Genomic DNA, 20,110 nt, shown 5'->3' with positions numbered 1-20,110 from the left:
CAGTCATCTGCCCATCTTATACTAAAATGTTTTAACTCAACACAGGCCAGATTTCTTTCTAGAAAGCTCAGGAAAGTGGTGAACACGCTGAAGCCAAGATCTTCCAACAAAGTCTTTAGAAACCACAGTTACAGGTTTTTCCCACAGTCTGTTTGTTACACGTGTGCAAAAATACAGTCATCAGCTGTATTTGAGCTCTTTTTCAGCTTTGTGGTGAACTGAACACATTTCCAGGGATGTACATGCATGGAAAGAGGTACTACTGCAATTACAGCCAATATACCGTAACTGTTGTTGCAACGTTACCAGTGGTTCGCTACGGTGAGACTGTTCTCAAGTGATTGAGACAACCTGTATTTAACTACTGTACATCAAGAGAATCAAAGAAATGACACCTAAAAGGAAAGCTGGTAGCAGACTAATGAAGTCTGAGACTGCTCTACCTCAGAAGGACATTCAAAAATTTTTAACATTATTACACCCGTCTACAGTTAACTGTCTAATGTTACTCTGCCCACAGAGAGAATAAGAACAGCTGTTCAGAAAAGTAAGCAGGAAAAATATACTGGAGTGAGGCACTCAGTGCTTAACAACTTTGTGGAACTTCATGATGGCGGAACCATTTCCAGATGCTGAAAGAGTTCTCTTTCCAAGCATGGGAAGGGGTAACACGCTAGCATGACCATAGGGACACCAACGCAGGGACACCATTCTACTAAACTTTTGAAGATACGAAAGAAACGGCTCTTCACTGATCAGAGCTTTTCAGAGATTGAGGCAACCCATAATAGGCTCACGCAGGTCAGCCAGGCTCCAGTTTTCTAGGAAATGGACACCTTTAAGGAAGAGTGAAACAAATATCCCTTCTGTGGTTTTAAACAACTCCTCTGCTGATTGTGCACATTTGAGGTAGCAAGAGTTTCCCAATGGAAACGAGACACAGCTCACAGCAACTGTTCACAGGTTCCCTGAGGGTAGTTCCTTGCCAGGGCCAAATAATACAAGTCTATGTCAGTAACATGGCTGGGGGAGGAAGAAAGAGCTGCCACCTCCGAATTCAGTCCAAGAGCAGAGCACCCGAGGCAGGCTTCCATAGCATCCAACCGTATGCGACTTCAGGCAGACACCTAGGGCTCTGGGTATCCAGTGCAATGACGCAGATTCCTTTAGAGCAGAAGTCTACTTCACGTGTTCTGCATTGCTCTCTGAAGACATTCATCTCTACACACAGCCTGCAGAGACTAACCCCTTAACTTAGACACTGAATACCAAGAATTGAGTATCCCCAAAAGGGCTCAATTTACAGCATTCCTACTGCGGGAGCAGGATACGACTACCCGGTGATGTAGATTAAAGGAAACCACTAGCAAAGTTGCCTTGTGGGAATTCATCACTTTGAGTGATGGGGACAGGGCAAGGCATGAGTCAGGGGAAGAAACACGTCTCTCCTCAAACCATTCAATTTAAAATATCTTTAGGATGTCAAACTCTGGCATGTGAAGACTGCAAAATAAATACAGTTGAACACAGAAGTAAGACGAGTACAGTATCTAATACACTATGACACATAATGGTTCTTTGAATTAGAGGTGGATTTTTCTGTTTTAAAAGTACAGATACTCCTGCGACAGCTCTTTAGAATACAATAAATCATCAACTAGCTGTCCCTACCTGTATTTCCTTGTTGTTAGTTTAGACAAGATCTTTCAAAACTCAGAGAAAAAAAGGAAGATGAAAAAAACCAAACCCCAAACCCTAAAAAACTCTCAAAATCCCAAACAACAAGGCAAAAGAATCTGTTTCTTCAAGTCATAATAAAGTATTGAAACAAAATGTTATCTTACCTCCCAAAGTCCTATGACGAGTCCTGGATTCAGACTGAAGAGCTGGCCAAGCTCATCAGCACCAACGGCTACACTACTTTCAGTCAGGTTAGCAAGATGGTATTCAGCAATTAAGGAACGTCGACGAGGTCTTTGAAAAGAAGAGACAGAATGTAGCAACAAGACTATGTCTCCTTATTTATGTAAAAGTTCAGCCCAATTTCATTTCAACCACAGAGCCACAGTTACAGGTTTTTCCCAGAGTCTGTTTGTTACACGTGTGCAAAAATACAGTCATCAGCTGCATTTGAGCTCTTTTTCAGCTTTGTGGTGAACTGAACACATTTCCAGGGATGTACATGCATGGAAAGATGTACTAATGCAGTTACAGCCAATATACCGTAACTGTTGTTGCAAGGTTACCAGTGGTACGCTGCCGGCTGCACTGGATCCTGTCCATCCTGCTGCTCAGGCCTTTGTCCCCCTTAGGAAGTGCAGGAGCTCCTGCACCCGAGTAAAGAATTGCACCAGCCTCTGGACTGGAAATGGGCAGGGTGTAAACGTGCCCAATTGAGTTGGTGTCGGTCTCGGCCTCTGAAAGGGGCTTGAGGTGAAGCCTGGCTGTGGCGTTGGAGTAGCCGATACTGCTGGGCGCAGTCCCATCTGTGCCAGGATCCAGTCGTAAAAGTGCTGCGTGGAGGTGTAGACTCCGGGCCGTCTTGCTCTCGCGCAGCCTTTCCCCCAGCTGGTGACTCCAACGAGCCAGAAGTAGTCTGCATTGTTATCTTTGCAGACGAGAGGACCACCGCTGTCGCCCTGCAGCGGAGGAGAGAGGACAAAGGTGTTGTTGGGTGGCCTCCGTCAGCACTACGGCTGGCTCCTTCTCTCTCACAGCACCTGCCAGAGCTGTGCTCTGCGGCACAGAAAGGCCCCGCTCAGGTGCCGGGGCCTACAGGAGCTTGTGTGGGAGGGGGTGGTGGGCCTGTAAGGTAGGGCTCTCTCTCCTCTCTGCACAGCGATCCTTCTTCACGTGTGGAACGCACATGCTCCAGGCTTGGGATGTGGAGCTGCGTGCTGCCAAGAGCACTGGATGGGCTTTGTGGGCAGAGTCGCAGGCCTCTGGGGCAAGGGGGGCACTGGGCAAGGAGCTGCAGGTGGGGAAGGGGAGGTGAGCCCCAGCAGCGGTGGGGACCCAGCGGTGGGAGGGTGACTTGCCAGGCAAAGCACGCGCTGGGGTCTGTGTGGGACGGTTGTGAGAGGGCTGCCTGTGCTGCTGGGGCTTGACTCGTAGCACGCTCCTACCTGGCAGGTGTCGATGCCACCCTGCGCGTAGCCAGCACACAGGTTGTGGGTGTGGATGGCCCCTCTGTACCACCCGCTGCTGTTACAGAGGTTGACATCAATGAGGCGGACCTTGGCCTCCTGCAGGACATCAGTTGATCCTCCAGCTGCGAGCACAGAGAGGAATTAACACCAGGCAGCTCGTTGCCATTTCTCCTCCCCTGTGTGGGTGAAGCCCTTCCCTAGGGCTTGGCTTTGCACCTTGAAGGCACTGTACCGGTGGTCCCCTTGTGCCTCCCTTTGGGGAATGGCTCAGGCCCATCTCTCTAGAGGCATGCGTCCCCGCAGCCTGACTCTGGCTTTCGCCTCTGCTCTCAGGAAGCCCAACCCGTCTCCCCTGCGTGCCAAGCTTGCGCTCAGGACACGAGTACTTTTTGGGAACTCACATCTTGCAGTCGTGGAACCCCAGCCGCTGGCGTAGCAGGTTGTCAGCTCTGACACTCTCAGCGAGGCGTCGGGCACACAGGCAAGCTGGATGGAGTAGCTGCACTGCACAGGCTGGTCCAGTTCCAGCAGGGCGATGTCGTTCCTCTGCGTGATGTTACTGTAGTGCTCGTGAACCAGTAGCCGCTTGATATGGCGCACTTGGGCCTCAGGGCCCAGCTGAGTCAACCGGGTGGCCCCGACCACCACGCGCCACATGGTGATGTGCCTGGAAGGCAGAGGGAGAGAGGGGTCAGAGGGAGCGGAGCCATGTGCTGCAGCAGCCCTGCAGTTCCCTGCCTTCTGCTCCGCAAGGGAGAGAGGCAAGCAGCGCTAGGGAGGGGGCGAGTGCCCTGGCACGCCTTAGGCACAAGGAATGTCGAGCTGGAGGCTGCTAGGAAGCAGTGGCACAAGCCCAGCCTTCTCCTGAGCAGTCTCTCAGCTGGGCTCTGCAGTACCCAGGCACTGGGCGGACTGCAAGGAGACGGGATGGCAGTAGCACGCGGTGCTGCGGACAGGGCACCTGCTAGTGTTGTGGGGATATCCGCGTTCCCTGGTCCTCCCCTTACCTGGCCTCAATGAAGCAGTGGGCTGCTGTGAGGACCCACTGTGGGCTGATGAGGGACCCTCCGCATGTATGCCCCGTGCCTGATTTCCAGGGATCCTGGATGCTGACGATCCAGGGCCAGGCCCCTGGCTGGGCATCTGTGCCACCCACGACGCGCGACACGCCGTGGTGAGAAGCCATGGGCCGGAGCCCGCAGGTCCCTCTGGAAACAGAAACTCCTCATTACTGTCCTGCTCGAGGGCTTGCTGCTCTTCAGGCTACGAGTCAGCTGTCTTCCCTCTCCACAAGGCGTTGCGTGGACAGCAAGGCCAGGGAAGCCCGTGGGGCGTGCGTGCATCCGCCCCCGTTTCTGTTTTATCCCCGCAGGCCAGTTGTGCCAGCAGCGTGGGTGCTGGCAAGGAACTGAATATATTATCAACTGGGTTGGAAAATTCCTTAACCGTGATTACATTAGCTTATGTGACGTATCGAGATACTCGAAAAATTAGTGGCCTTAAAGACCAAACTGTTATAGTTGTGAAAGCTCCTCCAGAAACAAGACTTGAAGTGCCTGACCCAGTGGAGGTAAGGAGAACCTGGCTTTTCCTGCCAGGTTATAGATCATTTTTCTATAGATGGAGCAAGTGTGTTGAGTCTTACTGTGGTAACTGATGCCCAGGTTGGATTATAATTGGCATACAGTCCTATATTCATCTGTCTTATGAACTTTGGAAGTGTTTTTTTTTTTTAATAGGAAGGGGAATCTTAAAAACCGTTTTATACAAAGCGATCATTATTCGTTCCTTTTCCCTCAATTCCAGCGTTCCTTCAGAGGAATCCACACTATTTACAGGTTATTCTCTTTTGCCATACTTTATGTAAAGAGCAGCTCTTCCTTGACAGTTGAAATTTCCTGTTTGCAACCATGTCAAATCTCTCTCTTAAGAGACTCAGCTCTTCTTTTTTTTTTTTTTTGCTTTGTGTAGTTTTAGTTATAAAATTCTTGGCCAACTCAGTGCCTTAAGCGTCTTGATGACTCATATTATTGATATCCTAATTTATTGAGACATATGTTTTCATGTAGGATTTTCTTTTCTGAAGTGTTAGTTATTGTAGAAACGTGTGTTTTACTCCTAGAATCCATTCTTGCCCTTCCTTCTTCCATCATCATCTTTGCTTCATTGACACTGATTTTACACATCTGTGTAAAACATTGTACATTCTGCTAGTGCACTTTTTGTTTGCTAGCGTGAAGTCTGTAGGGGATGGGGATTTCCTTTCCCATTTTATGAAAAGTACTTCTGTTTCTGAAGCTGTCTGTGTTCATCCCAAGTGGCAAGCGATAGGACAAGAGGAAATGGCCACAAGTTGCACCAGGGGAGGTTTAGATTGGATATTAGGAAAACTTTCTTTCCTGAGAGAGTGGGGAAGCACTGGAACAGGCTGCCCAGGGAGGTGGTGGAGTCACCATCACTGGAGGGGTTCAAGGAACGTGTGGACGTGGCATTGCGGGACATGGTTTAGTGGGCATGGTGGTGTTGGGGTGATGGTTGGACTTGATGATCTTACAGGTCTTTTCCAACCTTAGTGATTCTGTGATCTGTGTCCCTTTTCTGTTGCCCCTTGCTACTCAAGCCACAGTCTCTCTCTCTCTGAGTGCCAGCTTTTGTATATGAGATGTCTGGCTCTCATTCTTTCATCCTCACTCTGTTTCTTTTCCTTACCTCAGGCAGATGTCTAGGGTAGCTCAGCTGCTTCTCCCTTCCCTTAGCTGATGTCACAGTCGCAGAAAAAAATGCTTCAGGTGGCTTTTCTTTGAAGATATCCTCAGGGAGTAGCTTTACTTTTCTTCATTCCTCTCATGGTTTATGAACCACATGGTTCAGCTGCTCCTGGGATTTTCTCTCTTGGGGGCAAAAGTGCGCTGCTTTACAATTCCCGGTTGTTATGACAGAGCCGAGTATGTTGTGCAAAGGCGAATAATTTGCACGAGCCACTGCTTTAGAGATTCAAAAATGTACCTGATTTCTTCTCTCAGGGAGCAATGAGACATAGGGCTAAACCCCAGAAAGCCCCGTGCTGCCTTCATACCTCTGTGTTACTCCTGCATCCCTACCGCTGGGCTGGTTCCACCGCACCCAGGGCCGGCTGCTGCCGGGCAGGCAGGACCAGACTCCGGATTCCTTGTCGCTTCTTTCCCTAAGATTATTCTCTACTTGCTTAGGCCCATTACGGTTTCCATCCTTTTTTTCCCCTGCCTTTGTCCTTCATTTCCCCTTTGAACCTAGGTGCAGGTTTCGGAAGAATAAATCATTTTGCTGCAGTGAGGAAGGGATGTCTTTTATCAGTATCCATAAATCTATACTGTTATCGTTGCTTGCTTTCCTGTTTCTTTCCTCTAGGCATTACGCTTTGATTTTTTAATTCAGTGAAAACAGGCGGGTAGACGGAGATGCACACAATCATTAAAACTAGCGCCTAGACCTCCCTTATCCCCTATACCCAACTTCCTCATTTAATTTTCAGCTTCAGGCAGTAGAAGTCCTATTTCTTTCTCTCATTTGCAGTTACATCTCAGTGTCTTTTTTTGCACACCTCAGTCACTCAACAGTACCTTCCCCAACTCCTGCTCTTCCCATCTCCTTTTTTCTAACTATCTATAGCGTTGCCCTGAGTGCTCTTCACTGTTTTCTGTGCCCTGGGGTATCCCTGTTCGGTTGTTGCTCTCTGTATTTGTAAATGCTGTCTCCTACGCTGTGTAACTGTCAGAACGCAAATAACACGAGGAATTTTTTGTCAAAGGGCACAATAAAATGTGTTTGAAAGAAGTCTGCAAAGAGGTATATAATGCCCGTACTCCTGCTTTTTAAAACTATTAATGTAATACAGCTGGAGCAGGTTTATTTTTAACTGGAGTCGTTTATCATTTTCTTTCATAAGACCACGAGCAACTTTGCAGATTTTCTGTCTATATATGTCATCTTCTTGTACTGCATCAGTGTGTGAAAGTTAAGAAAAAAATATTTCTTGAGATTAATTAGGAGTTCCTGTTATTCAGAAACACCATCAAAATTAGAGCTGCTGCCTTGAGGGGGCAGAAAGACTTACATCAACAAGTTTGGGTGAAGAAAATGGCATCTTTTTTCTTCTTTTGTTATTTGGAAAAACTTCCCTGATAAACAGGGGGACTTACATACACCTACTTGAGATCAGTGGGAATTAGTGCTGAAGGTCTTTGGATGAGCGAGAAGGATGTTTTGGCATTGTTTAAAAGCAGAAACATTTACACAAATACATCCAATAATGTTGTTATGAATAGTAACAAAACCTGTGACTTGCATCCCATAGTCCCATGACATCAGAGCACTCCAGGTTATTATGGTTGTAAGAAAATGTTAGGAGTTCAATCCTTCATACCTCTCTGGTTATGATACAACACATAAAACGGTGGGCTTCTGCAGTGTCTCTCCTACAGACAGGGGGAAAAGCTTTTATGTTCTCTCCAGTCTACAAGAGACATCAGCCAAGCCTTTCACATCTTCAAAAAAATCCATGGGGGATTTCAGGTTCTTTTGATTTGTAAACAATGTATTCCACCACTCGCACCCCAACAAGAATTTACTCGGCGTCATCAATGTTCTGTCGTGTTCATTGGTGTAACACCTTACTGAGGTTTCTTTTGTTAGCAGCGTGCATTGATACGTTTCTCTAGTACTCAAGGACCTATTGAAGTTTACCTGTGCCCAGAGGAAAACGATGCCCTCAGTCCAATGAAAGCCTATAGTCAGGACCACAACGGAAATATTTCCAAAACCATTTCCAAAGGTAAAAATATTTCTTTGTGATACTAACGGCCTTCCTTCGTGCTCTCATTCAAGATTTCATTTTAAACTTCAGATATCCAGCTCTGATTTTTTGGCTTTATTTTTCTAGGAAGCGAAAAGCTAAGGTACCCGTTTTCCACTCTGCCTGTCTGGTTGAGAGAGGGGGAAATATGTTTAAACAACTGATGCAGAAGAAAAATAAGTTTCATATTTGCATATCCGATGGAACTATGGGAACTAAGTTTGTGCAATACTGAAGAAACAAACAGTTTTGTTCCTTTTGCGTTTTCAAGACGGGAGCAGCAACGATTCGCCTCAACGCCAGAGGCAGAAATCTCTGTGTAAGGGTACATGCAGCTACGCAGTGTCACTGATGACGTCTGTTGCCCAGACAGTTTTCACTTTGACTATGAGTTGCACCGAAAAATGGGCATCTCCTCTCACTACGCTTGATTTGGTTTTTTTCCCCCAGTAGTTGTTTAAACCTTGTAAAATAATTTTTTAGTAGAAAAGTCAGAGGGGATAGCAACATGCCTATTTTTGAGCAGCCCTTTGTAACATATCAAAAACAAGCTAGAAATTATATGGAGGCCATTTTTTGTTGAAATGATCCTTTATGAAAGGCCCTTTACACAGTGGTTACTTTGTTTGATCAGTGTCTAGTATTTCTAATGAGATTAAACAGGTCTTCTTTATTTTTTTCTCTCCCTCCTCTTCCAGAAGCGGCTTCTGCTAACTCAGGACAAGGTGACTGCTCAGTAAATAGGGCAACAATCTCTCCGTTGGCTTCTCCAGCCAACCTTCTCCAGCAGACCGAGGACCAAATTCCCCCAAACTTTGAAGGACCCTTTGTGAATTTGCTGCCTCCTCTGCTTCAGGAAGATTATTTGCTGAGCCTTGGGGATGAAGAAGGCATCAGTGACCTCTTTGATGCTTACGATTTAGAGAAGCTTCCTTCATTGGTGGATGAATTTCTAACAGCTGATTGTCTTAAACGCTGTCCGTATCTAAATCGTGGTTTTAACGGAATGAACAAACCTGCCATCATTCCGAGTTGTCCCCTACTTACTGTCAAATAGCATTATTAAATAAACTAGGCTCTCGAACAGTGCTGATCTTTTAATTAAGTACTCCCTGAAATACTATAAAGAACAAGGGAAGGCTTTTACAGCAAGGCCTTCTCCTTGCCCCTGAGCTCCAGTGCCTTGTGAGTCAGCAAGCGCAAGCAGGCGACCGTAAATGTTTTGTCTTCACACTCCCCCAGTCTCTGCTTCCCCTGACAAGGGGGCTTACGGAGGAGGGCTCAATGAACTGGTTTAGTCCTAAATAACAATTTTATAATAGTATTTCAGGCCGTGCCTTCTGCAGAGAATGCATGTCTTTTGAGTGTCACAACATGGATTGTCCCTGCAGTGAACGTAAAGATGAAGTAATGCAAAAGCGTGAAATGGGATTCTTCAGCTCCTTGTGGGAATGTTTAAATTGCTGTCATAATGCTCATTTTGAGCTCTGTATATGTCTCATTCTGAGGTCAAATACTTATGTCCTTAAAAGCTTTTAATGAAAAAATACACTGTAAATGTAGTGTATATTGCAGCTATTGAAAAGTATAAAGTTCTGCCACTGCTCGTAGTAATCACAGATTTTTAAAAATGCTTGTGTGTGTGCGTGAAAGTAGATTTTGTTGGTTGTTTTTTTAAACTGGAACGAAGATGCACAGTTCAATTTTACTGCCCCCAGTGTGCATTAGAACTGGTACATAAATTTCTGTGGTACTAAGTGGGGCTTTGTGTTAAGTGCCTACTAGAGATGCACTGTGGGTTTTTCCCTCTATGGAAAACACTTATGCCAAGCTTTGTTTGTTCAATAGATCATATTTATCTCAGTGGATTAGCTTCCTCTGCTTACAGCTTTTTCTAATTCTCTTCGCCAGCAAAATGGAACTAATTTTTTTCCAAAGTATCTAACTGTAAGTACCACATCAACTGAATTGCATTTATTTTTTGAAGATCTTTGAGAGTATAGTATAGTACCAATATTTATTTTTTGAACGTGAGAGGAATTCTAAGAAGTCTTAAATAATTTTTTTTTTTGCGTGTAAAATACGTTGCCGTGTTCCGGGCTAAATTAATGTAATGTTGATTAGATGATGCCCATATAATGCTTTTGTTTCCATTACTGTTCTGCTTGTCTGACACACTCAGAAAATTAGTACTATTTGTACTGTAGTAGAATATTGTGTATGCAGGTTTTCTGGTACCATTGAGTTGCTGCTATGAAAGCTCACACATGAAAAGGCAAGCAGTCCCAGTACTAATAAGAAAACTGTATGACTGTGTGAGTTTTGGAATGTAACAAATGTATGAAGGGCAACACATAAAGAACTGTAAAACAGTGTTAAGTGTGTGTTTGTATGTACAAATGTGGGCATAGATCATTCAGCAGTGGTATTTAAGTTGACGTATGTTCTCAACTCACACTTTACTTACCTAGCAGTTTTGTCCAATAGAATTAATTTGTAAACACTGCCAGAATATTTTCTAGCTGGTTTGTAATTTTTTAAGAGTTTTTTTAGATGTGGATGTGTAAATAAAATTGTAGCATTTAAAGTTTTTGTCTTGTGGAAGAGGAAAGTTAAAAGTTGCGTGAGCATGAAGATTTGCGAGACAAAGGGGCACTTCTGCGGGGGAAGAGAAAACAAAGACTTAACGCAGACCATCTTTTTTTGTACAAATTAAACACTTCCCCCAATGTGCGTGGGCAAAATACTAATCTAATTTAGCTTTGCATTGTATGCTAGTTTAAAAAAAACCTTCTGTAATATACTGTAAAAAAAAAAAAAAACAACCATAAACCAACCCAAAAAAGCTTTTATGGTGAGTTTTGTAAGTAGATTTATGAAAGGATGACCTGTTCTCTAGCTGTGATCTCACCACTTCAAATGGATGTAATTTGAATAAATTTTGTATGGTAATGAATCAATAAAAAGGATTTTTTAAAGAGTTTAGATTTGTATACAGCTCTTTATTCTTACTCTTGGTGCCTATCATGCTGCTTCTTGGAACCCAGCTGGTACTATTTTCATTATTAGTGCTCACACTCCTTTGACACCAGGTATGTTTCAATCCCTTTTTTTTATTATGCTAACAAGAAGTTCAGCATTTTTTTTAAGCCAGAGTGAAACAAGAATAAAAGACACATGTAAAGAGACACAGTAGGAGAGCCAGAGGTTGGGACAACACGGGTTTATTTTTATTTATCCCCCCACATGAATTATGAACAGACTTCTTGCAAACTTCATAGAAATTGGGTTATTCTAGGATTAAATGACATGAAAGCGATTGTTGAGGAACTCTTTAACCTTCCTACTGATAATTCTCCAGAAGTCTCCTAATAGGAGCCTTGAAAAGAACGAGTTCTGGTTACTTGAGTCATCTCCAGCAGTCTCTTGCACCAGACATGCATTTACAAACTTGTACTCCCTTTCTGGTCTTGGTGCTGCCACCATTCTAGATGCATGGCCATCAACTAGTAAAAGAAAAAAAAAAAACTATCAGGATAATAAAATCACAGTAATATGGTTGTTTGCTTAAATGTTACGCTTCTGAGCAAGCTGTATCTGTCTTGCATCTTCTACGCACACAAGGAGAAGGCTACTATTGCAGCCCTTTATGCACTTGTCCCTACTCTGACTTCTGCACCCAGCAGTACCGAAAGGAAGGTTAGAGAAGATCCTCTGTTCTTCTACATTTCCAATAAAGAGTAACGGAGGGCTAGAGGACTGTGCTCTCCCTCTGAAGCAGAGACAGCAATAAATGTCCTCTTTCTGTCCTGGCTGTCATAGCTCCCTGGCCTGTTTGCAGTTTCTCTGTTCCACAGCTGCCATAAGCACTTTTTTATTCGCCCTTAGAATCTGCTACTGATTGCCACTTCTCCTGTCATTTTCTCTCTGCTTTCTGTAGCTGCTTTGTAAACTTGGGATGTGCTGAGTTGCAGGAGGAAAAAACCAGCCCATTCAACTACTTAGTTCTGCTCCCCTGAGCTAGCGCAGTGTACCTCAACATTATTCAGCGTACAAATATTACTTTCAGGGAGGCTTTATTGGGGCCCGTATGCGCTGCATTCCTTGGCTGCCAGCAGATGGAAAGGAATTCTGAGAAATCTGGCAAAACTGGCCTGAATGATAGGCAGCTACATGCTCCTTTACACACAGGAGAGGAGTTTAAAAAAAAAAAAGGGGGGGGGGGGGCGGTGTTCCTGCCCTTGAACCTACAGTGAGAACTTGTCCACCTACAAATGACAGACACCATCACTTTCTATTCTTTTTTGACTTATACCTGAAAGAGTCAGTTACACCACTGTCTTGATGCAGACATGGACATTTTTGCTGCAGAAAGAAAGTACGAAAGATATGTAAGGTACTTTTTCTGGCATGAGACATTGCTACATGTTTAGAAGCACCAAATTTAGCAGTATACGCTGATTTTTTCCTGTGTGTAACACAGTTAATGCACCATGCCATTGGTGTTCCCGGAGCCAACAATTCTCAAGGTTAAGTGAACCAAGAGCAGCTATAGCAAAGTCATGGAGTGGTAGTAACTAAAGCATAAACAAATAGAATTCATCTCCCCATTTTCCTTTCCTTGCTGAGGCAAAAGCTGCCTGGATATTACTCTACAGCTGAGCAAAGATCAACAGAATGCTTTGCCTTTGTTACGTTCAGGAGCTTCTTTACCCACTTTTTTCTTTCTAAAACTTGACAGGGAGAAAGTGGCACAGCTAACAGAAAAAAACGGGTTGCTCTCAATTCTGAAGGGCGCTGAATGTTGCTGACAAACGACCAGCCAAATTCTCCTAAATTGCAGGAATAGAAGAAGGAATCCAGTTTCTTCTATCTTGGAATCAGGACTCTCCTAAGAGGAATCTTAGGATTCCCCATTTTTTTCCTGCATGCCTTCCCACTTACTTTTCCACCCAGAACTGCATGTTAGTTATCTGAGAAGAAGGTTGTCATGGAAAAATTGGGCCCTCACTTCCCTGGCTGTTTCCCTTCCCTAAGGACAGTGGTTGAGATGCTCTAAAACAACTAAGGATGTTCTCTTCTACTAACCATGAGCTAAAACTGAGGTTTGTATTTTATTTTCCTAGTAGTTTTTGTATTTTCCAACTCCTGCAAAAACCTGGAATGACTTCAAACGGTGTCTCCGAGCCTACCACCCCTCTTCAGTAGGAAGTACGGTATGCCGGCAACTTGGAAAGCATGTATTCTAAAGCTCTTCTTTGGACATTCAAGGAACTGGAGCATGTATATTGCCCGTCTATAGAAGGCCAGTACTGGAACTGGTATTGCCAGCTGCTGTCTCTTCAAGAGCAGTTTTCCCAGGTGGGTATAGAGAAGCTTTCTTCCTGCGGTCGAGAGATGGTAGGGAATCATCTGCTTCCCTTGCTACCTGCTGCACTACCAGCAGTCTGTGTGCAGCTTGATGTATTACGAATATGCTACAAAGCAATTCAGATTTGTGAGCTTCAAAAGCACTTAAAGGGTGTCTTCCATGTTGTGGCCACATCCTAGGACTGAATAGGACTGTGCTGGCACAAGGGCTGCTTGACATTATGAATTCTTGGCAGCGGGACAAAGTAAGGACTCCGCCGGATCATGCTGAAACTGATCAGCACGGCCTGTTTATGTCACTAGGTATGGGACTCACAGGTTATTCCTGCCTGGGAGCTGCTCTTGGAGCTCACTGCCTCCCCTTCACGAGTGGTGTTTTGTCAGTCTGGGCCATCGGGAGATTTTTGGATATGTCTAGCAGGCTATCTGTGCTTTGCTTTTTTCAGTCAACCATAAAACAGCACTGATGTCAGCCCAGTTTTGTTTAACCAGAGCGGTAACACTTGGCTAGTCGAGATAACTGTGGGGTAGTGCAGTGCCGTGCTCCCAGAACAGAGAAGTTTAAGTCAAGGACTGCATATGAAATACCTAGAAAACTGAAAAGGAGAAGGAAGGGACTCGCTAACCTTATCAGGAAGCAGTTATAATACTGATTGTCGTTACTGACATACCAAGGACTACTTACCCCGTACTATGAAGGAGGCTGTCTAGAGCAGATCAATGCGGCTACTGATTTTAAGATGTTTTCCTCCATTTTCTTCTGGGCTAAAAATGCTGCAAAAATAATGAATTACACATCACTCGGTCTCACTGAGAGTACCTCTGGAAAGTACTTGTGTGCTTAAACAAAGACCAATCACAAAGGCAAATGTATCTTAAGCTGTAAGGACGACTCTATCATGAGGCCAGGGTGATATTAATAGTGCTCAGTCCTGCCTAGAATGATTTGTTCTTAAAGATTGATTTAAATTAAGTACTTGTTACTTTCTGTCCCAGTTTTTCCTCTTCAAATCTCTGTTACTTTGTTCTGATTGTTATCCCTTTTTTGCCTGTGAACATTGTCAAGTCAGTGTGACATAAAGTGAGACCCAGTTTTGAAGAAAAAGGAGAGGGAGGGGAAGCGATATCACAGGTAGAAGTTGCCAAGTTTTACCTGCTGGCACACCGATAGGCCTAGCATGGAATACGCTCAGGGCGTTCATTCACTCTTCCTCCAGTTCGAGGGAGACCATCCTCTGCTATCTGGAGAATAGAATCATGATTCCAAAGGCTCCTTCTAAAGAGAGAAACTTCATGTTTGAAACACAATTACAAGAAATGGTGACTTTTACACCCCAAAGCAGGCTACCCCAAAATAAAATAACGATGTTAAATGTGAAATGTGTTCATCTGATTCGTGTCAATATGGAACAATGCTAGGGCCGCATGATGAAATGTGACTTTCTGTCCTACGTACCCTTGTTAACCATAAGCCTAAGAAACACAGAGTGGTTAATGTATATAGTTCTTGTATCTTGCAAGGGTTGCCTGACAAATATTCCAAAACTGGTTTTGTTGCTAACCGCATAGTATTAAGCAAAAGAAGTCTATAGGGCGTGTGGAATTTGGATAATGAGGTGGGATTCCTGTGCTCAAATAGCTGTTAAGACTGCCCTTGCTATCTCTTGTGCGACCCGGGGGAGTGGAGACTCACCCAGCTAACACAGGATGCAGATAAGGAGGGGGTCCTGTGGAGGCAGGACAGCCCTGCTTATGGTCAGCAAAGACAGTAAGATAACAGGAATGTGAGAGGTCCTTTGTTTCTTTGAAAAGGTTTCGTGTCCGATAACTGACCTTTGCCTCATTACCGGTGAAATGCATATTACAACTCACACCCTGCATATGCTAATGAAGATTATAGAGGTCATGCTAAACATATATGACTATAGCACTCGTCTCTCCACCCAAATCATGCTACACGTCACATATGGGGGGGGGGGGGGGGAGGAACCTAATTCATTTACAAAGACCAACCTTTCCTATGAATATGTAGCAGCAGAAGAAATACAAACCGAAAACAAGAACTGTACGGTGTGCGTCTTGGTGGAGCAGAGACTCCCGGCGCACCCAGCGCTGTTTGCTTGCCTCTATTCGTTTAATAAATTCTAAACTTTAATTGCAATCCTATTTGGGGTTGAGTCATTTATCACATTAAAGATGCAGTATCAATAATCTTTTTAGGTTAACGGTGTATATAAAAAAAAGCAATAGCATTATGCTTGCCCTCTAGAACACGCTGATCAAGAAGGAAGCAGTACCTTTAACAATCTCTCTGCTCAGAGCCCTGGCTTTACCCATCCACAGCCAGACTCATGGCTTCCAAAACATTAATCAGAAAAGTTGCTACTAGCCCTATATTGGCGGGAAACAATGCCAGAAACTTTAGCCATCTAATATTAAATCCTTGGACCAACATCTTCCAGACTGACTGAACAGAAAAGCTGCTACCAGCATTGTATTTTGAGGAAATGAGCGATTAAAAAGAAAAGGGCTGTGGGCATGGCAGGCATCAATAGCTCGTCATTACGCGGAAACTTCCGAATCCAAGTGCTTTAACTGGCTTTTACTGCCGGACCTAGTTTTCACTCAAAACGGAGGTGAGTCTCCAAGGATGCGGAGAAACGAAGCGCGGAGGACGCGTGGCCTTGGCGCTCGGCAGATGCCCCGGCGCCGGTGATCTGCGCTGCAAACCCAGCCACGGCGCAGCGCCGGAGGACACCCCATGGCAGCGCCGGAGGACACCCCCTCTCCAGCTCCACGACTTCCCCTTCCCCCTCGCCACAGCTGACGCTCCCAGCACGGCGGCCCGGCGCCGCGGCCACGGGAGCAGCCGTGAGGGCTCCTACGGCCCTAGCGCCCGCCGCGCCCTCCCCCGCCCCGCTCCGGCCAGGCCTCAGCTCTGCTCTTCCCCCACGTACGGCACTCCACCGGCGAAAGGAGCGGGAGCGCCGGCCCGGCGGACAAACCCCTCGGCGGTCGCGCAGCGGGACGGGCAGGCCCGCGCTGCCGCGCCGCTGCCGCTGCCCACCCCGCCGGGCGGCGCAGCCGCGCTCTCTCTCGCGAGGCTGCGTCCCAGAGCGCGTGCACCGGTTTGGCCGCTGCCGACCGCCGTCGCGGCGCTGCTGCGCGCGCGCGGGGGCTTGAGGCGGGGCGCGGCGGCCGCGATGGCGGAGCCCTGCTGAGGGCGTGCGGGGCCCGGCGGGGTGAGAGCCGGGGCTCCCCGTTGAGGCCTCCTCCCCCCTTCCTCCCCCTTTCTCTCTCCCCCCTTCTCCCTCCCCCTCCTCTCCCCCCTCTCCTCCCCCCTTCTCCTCCCCCTTCCCCTCCCCCCTTCTCCTCCCCCTTCCCCTCCCCCCTCTCCCCTCTCCCTCCCCCCTCTCCCCTCTCGCTCCCCCTCCCCCCTCTTCCTCCCCCTTCCCCTCCCCCCTCCACCTCGTGGGTCTCTGTCCACCAGTTCTGCTCGTTCCTGCCATGTCTTTTTGTTCTTTTTTTTCCCCAGGATTATTCTCCAAGAGGATTTAGACCTTGCTTCAAAAGGTATGACTTTTCTTTTGGCTGTATTCGTTCTTTTGGGGGCCACGGAAATAAACTAAGCTTCTTTGTTTTGCAGCTGCTCCATTATAGCAGGTATTTTTCTGGAAGAGAGAAAAAACAACAAATCAAAACTTTTTCCTTCCCTGTATTGAGTTGATAACTTTACCTGTTTGTACACACTGTTCGTGGTATAAAGTATATAATCATATTTTGATTTAAAAAATCAGAACATTTGCAACAGTATAAAGTAGTGTAAGAGATGTCGCCTCCCCCCCACCCCCCCCAATATTCTTTATTGCTAGACTTTCCACAGCTTTTTATTTTGGTTCATCCTTTGTGGCCTTTTTAGAGATCCTGGGATTTTTCATCTAGAAGAATGCTAAACGCTTCTATATCTTTGTCAGATGCATCCTCTTTGTGACATCATCATATTCCTTTTTAAGTTAAATGTTATAAAAGTTATATGAAGTTTGATTTTGAAGTGTACTTTGCAAGATTGACTGAAGGACTCACACTGGGGAAAATGCACAGGTGTTTAACTTCTTATGTCCTTGAGTAATTCAGTTTGTAAAAAATACTTTGAGGTGTTGCCAGTAGCCTGAGCTTTCTGTTCCTGAAATCTGGTTTTAAAGAAATTAAAGCCTTGTTTCTTTTGTTCTTCACTGCCAGTTAGGAAAGTGTTGTGTTTTCCCTGTAAACTCTGTGAAATGCCCCTGTGTGATTTCCTTAGTAAACTGTTGAGACATGTACAAAACCAAGTGTCCAATGCTAAATCAGACATTATTCTGATGAAGAATTACACACAGCCCAGTGTGTGGCGTGTAATTAATGCATAGCTTTTTTTTTTACAGGCTCCTTTAGTAAATAACTTTTTTTTCCTTTCCTGAAAACTGATCTGGATCTTGAGATCTGCTGGGAGCTATAGATGCATGTATATTTACTTTCTTGTGGAAAATATAAATAGATTTTAATGATTTTTCTCGTGTATTATATGAGCCAGAGGATAATTAGCTATTTGATGTTAGCTAGGTGTAGTTGTTTAACACCTTGTACCTGAGGACAGGAATTTTTATTTTGCTGTCCTAATGAATGAAGTAATTCAGATGAAAGTCCTGTGGGATCAGGAATTCTAGGAATAGTTTGGTTTCTTTTCTTTTCTATGATTTCTCTGACTATGAAGACATTGAAATACTGTGCACCTGTTTTCCGCACACAAATAAAAGAGCCAGAACAACCTCTGAAGGAGGCGCTTGAATGCTGTGTCTTTCATTCTTCTGTGATGTGAGTGGAAGCGTATCTATCGCATAACATGAACTCATTATTCCACTGTGCTGCCTGACATGGTTAAGAATACTTGTATCTTGGATATGTCACGTCAGAGGAGCTGCAGGGTTTTTGAGTTATAAGATGGCAAGGTACAGATTATTAAAAAAACCCAAACAACCCTCTCTATGGTTTGTGGCTTTCTCCCTGCCTGTGTTTGAGATCTCGGGGGAAGAGGGCCTCAGGAAATATCTCTGGATAGTTGATTGTTTTTAAGTGCTCACCTTCCCTCATCTATATGATCTATCGCAGGTATGTGTAGAAATACATCGGACTTTTCTTTATGAGAACATATGCAGTAGGTACTAGGCCTTGGCTTTGTATTCAAATGCTTGCTAATATCAGTCTTCTCTAATGCTTCTTGAAGATGCCTGCTGCCTGTGAACCAGTGCTTGAAGATATTGAAGATACCGTGTCAGCAGAAGATTTGAAGCCATGTGATCGGCAGTTTGTAAGAAAGAACGTTTTTCCAAAAGTGCGAAAACGCAATTCACAAAAAAAATACTCAGGCAGACGATGATCCCCCAAGTGACAGGTAAATTCTTCCATCAACCCTATCTTGTTGCTTTGCTCATACCTTGTGTGCTCTGTCAGCTTCTAAAAATAAGGTGGAAGTTCTCATTGTCTCATAGTGTAAAATTTGAATACAAGATAAAAATGAGTAAAATAGTGTTTATAAAATGTAGTGATAATGAACAATAAATCCTGGGCAGATTTCTTGTCCTAGACAAACTTTCTCTAGAAATCAGTTATGACTGAGATATTGATTAATGGAGTAATCGGACTGGAAAAATGGTTCCTGTTACTTCAGCTTGTATGTGTAAAACATTTCTGAAAAATTGTCTGCTTCACCTTAATTACCTAAATAGAAGCTGAGCTCTTCAAAATGCAGTCCTGGAGTAGCCTTGTGCCATCTGGAATGAGAAATAAGAATAAAATCCTGAGACTCACAAAAGGCTTGAGGCTGGAAGGGACCTCTGGAGGTCATCTTCTGCAAAGCCCCTGCTGAAGCAGGGCCACCTACAGCCAGGTGGCCAGGACCGTGCCTAGCTAGTTTTTGAATATCTCTAAAGAGGGAGATTCCACCACCTCCTTGGGCAACCTGTGCCAGCGCTCAGTCAGCCTCACAGTCAAAAAGTGTTTCGTGATGTTCAGAGGGACCCCGTGTTTCAGTTTGTGCCCGTTGCCTCCTGGCCTGTTACTGGGCACTGCTGAAAAGAGCCTGTGTCTGTCCTCTTTGGACCCTCCCTTCAGGTATTTAATATCCATTGATGAGCTTCCCCCGAGCCTTTCTCTTGCAGGCTGAACAGTGCCAGCTCTCTCAGCCTCTCCTCTTAGGAGAGATGCTCCAGTCCCTTAACCATCTTCATGGCCCTTTGTTGGACTGTCTCTCTTGTGGGTGCATCCCATCAGGGCCCAGGGACTTAGGTATGTCCAGTTTGCTGAAGTATTCCCTGACCTGACCCTCTTCCACCAAGGGTACATCTTCCTTGCTTCAGTCTTTCCACCTGGCTTCTGGAACCTGGGATTTCCAAAGGCTGTGCTTGTTGTTTGTACATCCTCCTGCAAGTGATATTGTGAGACTTCTTTTGAACTTACTGTTTTATTTCAGTGGAAATCGTATGCAGTAACTATGGAACGTATCTTTTGTGGTTTTCCTTCTTGTGATTCCCCTAAGAGCAGAATCAACTTTCTGCTGCAGTGGAATTGATCAAAGTATAAATGAACTCAGTTATCGATTCTAGTTTCTACTGCATTTCCGAGATCTGGATTTTGGTTGGTGCCACCCCCTGCTCCCCCTCCCCCCCGCCCTTAATTTTGAGCTGGTGGATGAAATTCCCCTGCATTATAAAGGTGGAAATAAAGT

General features: G+C 45.1%; 2 protein-coding genes and 2 long non-coding RNA genes across 5 annotated transcripts; 2 read left to right on the top strand and 2 right to left on the bottom strand.

The window, feature by feature from the left end:
• Positions 1-2,291: 2,291 nt before the first annotated feature.
• On the bottom strand, positions 2,292-4,347 carry LOC132321726 (acrosin-like; the record flags this gene model as incomplete). The annotated part of the gene is made up of 4 exons (XM_059835171.1): positions 2,292-2,639; positions 3,126-3,265; positions 3,536-3,816; positions 4,157-4,347. Coding segments are annotated over 4 exons (960 nt in total), but the record flags the coding sequence as incomplete, so codon positions are not given.
• Positions 4,348-4,605: 258 nt separating this feature from the next.
• On the top strand, positions 4,606-9,339 carry LOC132321705 (transcription factor E2F3-like; the record flags this gene model as incomplete). Its single annotated transcript, XM_059835150.1, has 3 exons — positions 4,606-4,719; positions 7,824-7,959; positions 8,679-9,339. Coding segments are annotated over 3 exons (609 nt in total), but the record flags the coding sequence as incomplete, so codon positions are not given.
• Positions 9,340-11,180: 1,841 nt separating this feature from the next.
• LOC132321741 (uncharacterized) lies at positions 11,181-16,385 on the bottom strand. 2 transcript variants are annotated; one of them, XR_009484867.1, is made up of 3 exons: positions 16,308-16,385; positions 14,036-14,124; positions 11,181-11,486 (listed from the first exon to the last, which is right to left on the bottom strand). It is a non-coding gene; the product is annotated as an uncharacterized LOC132321741 (long non-coding RNA). The 2 variants fall into 2 exon arrangements; XR_009484866.1 differs by lacking the exon at positions 16,308-16,385 and adding an exon at positions 14,504-14,680.
• A 169-nt stretch (positions 16,386-16,554) lies between these two features.
• LOC132321730 (uncharacterized) lies at positions 16,555-18,621 on the top strand. The gene is made up of 3 exons (XR_009484858.1): positions 16,555-16,592; positions 16,886-16,923; positions 18,611-18,621. It is a non-coding gene; the product is annotated as an uncharacterized LOC132321730 (long non-coding RNA).
• The last annotated feature ends 1,489 nt before the right edge of the window (positions 18,622-20,110 follow it).

This window comes from Gavia stellata, unplaced genomic scaffold, assembly GCF_030936135.1.
Source record: "Gavia stellata isolate bGavSte3 unplaced genomic scaffold, bGavSte3.hap2 HAP2_SCAFFOLD_44, whole genome shotgun sequence".
In the NCBI taxonomy this organism is placed as follows: Eukaryota; Metazoa; Chordata; class Aves; order Gaviiformes; family Gaviidae; genus Gavia; species Gavia stellata.
The sequence above is the reverse complement of the archived record's forward strand: the minus strand, read 5'-3'. Positions and strand labels throughout refer to the sequence as shown.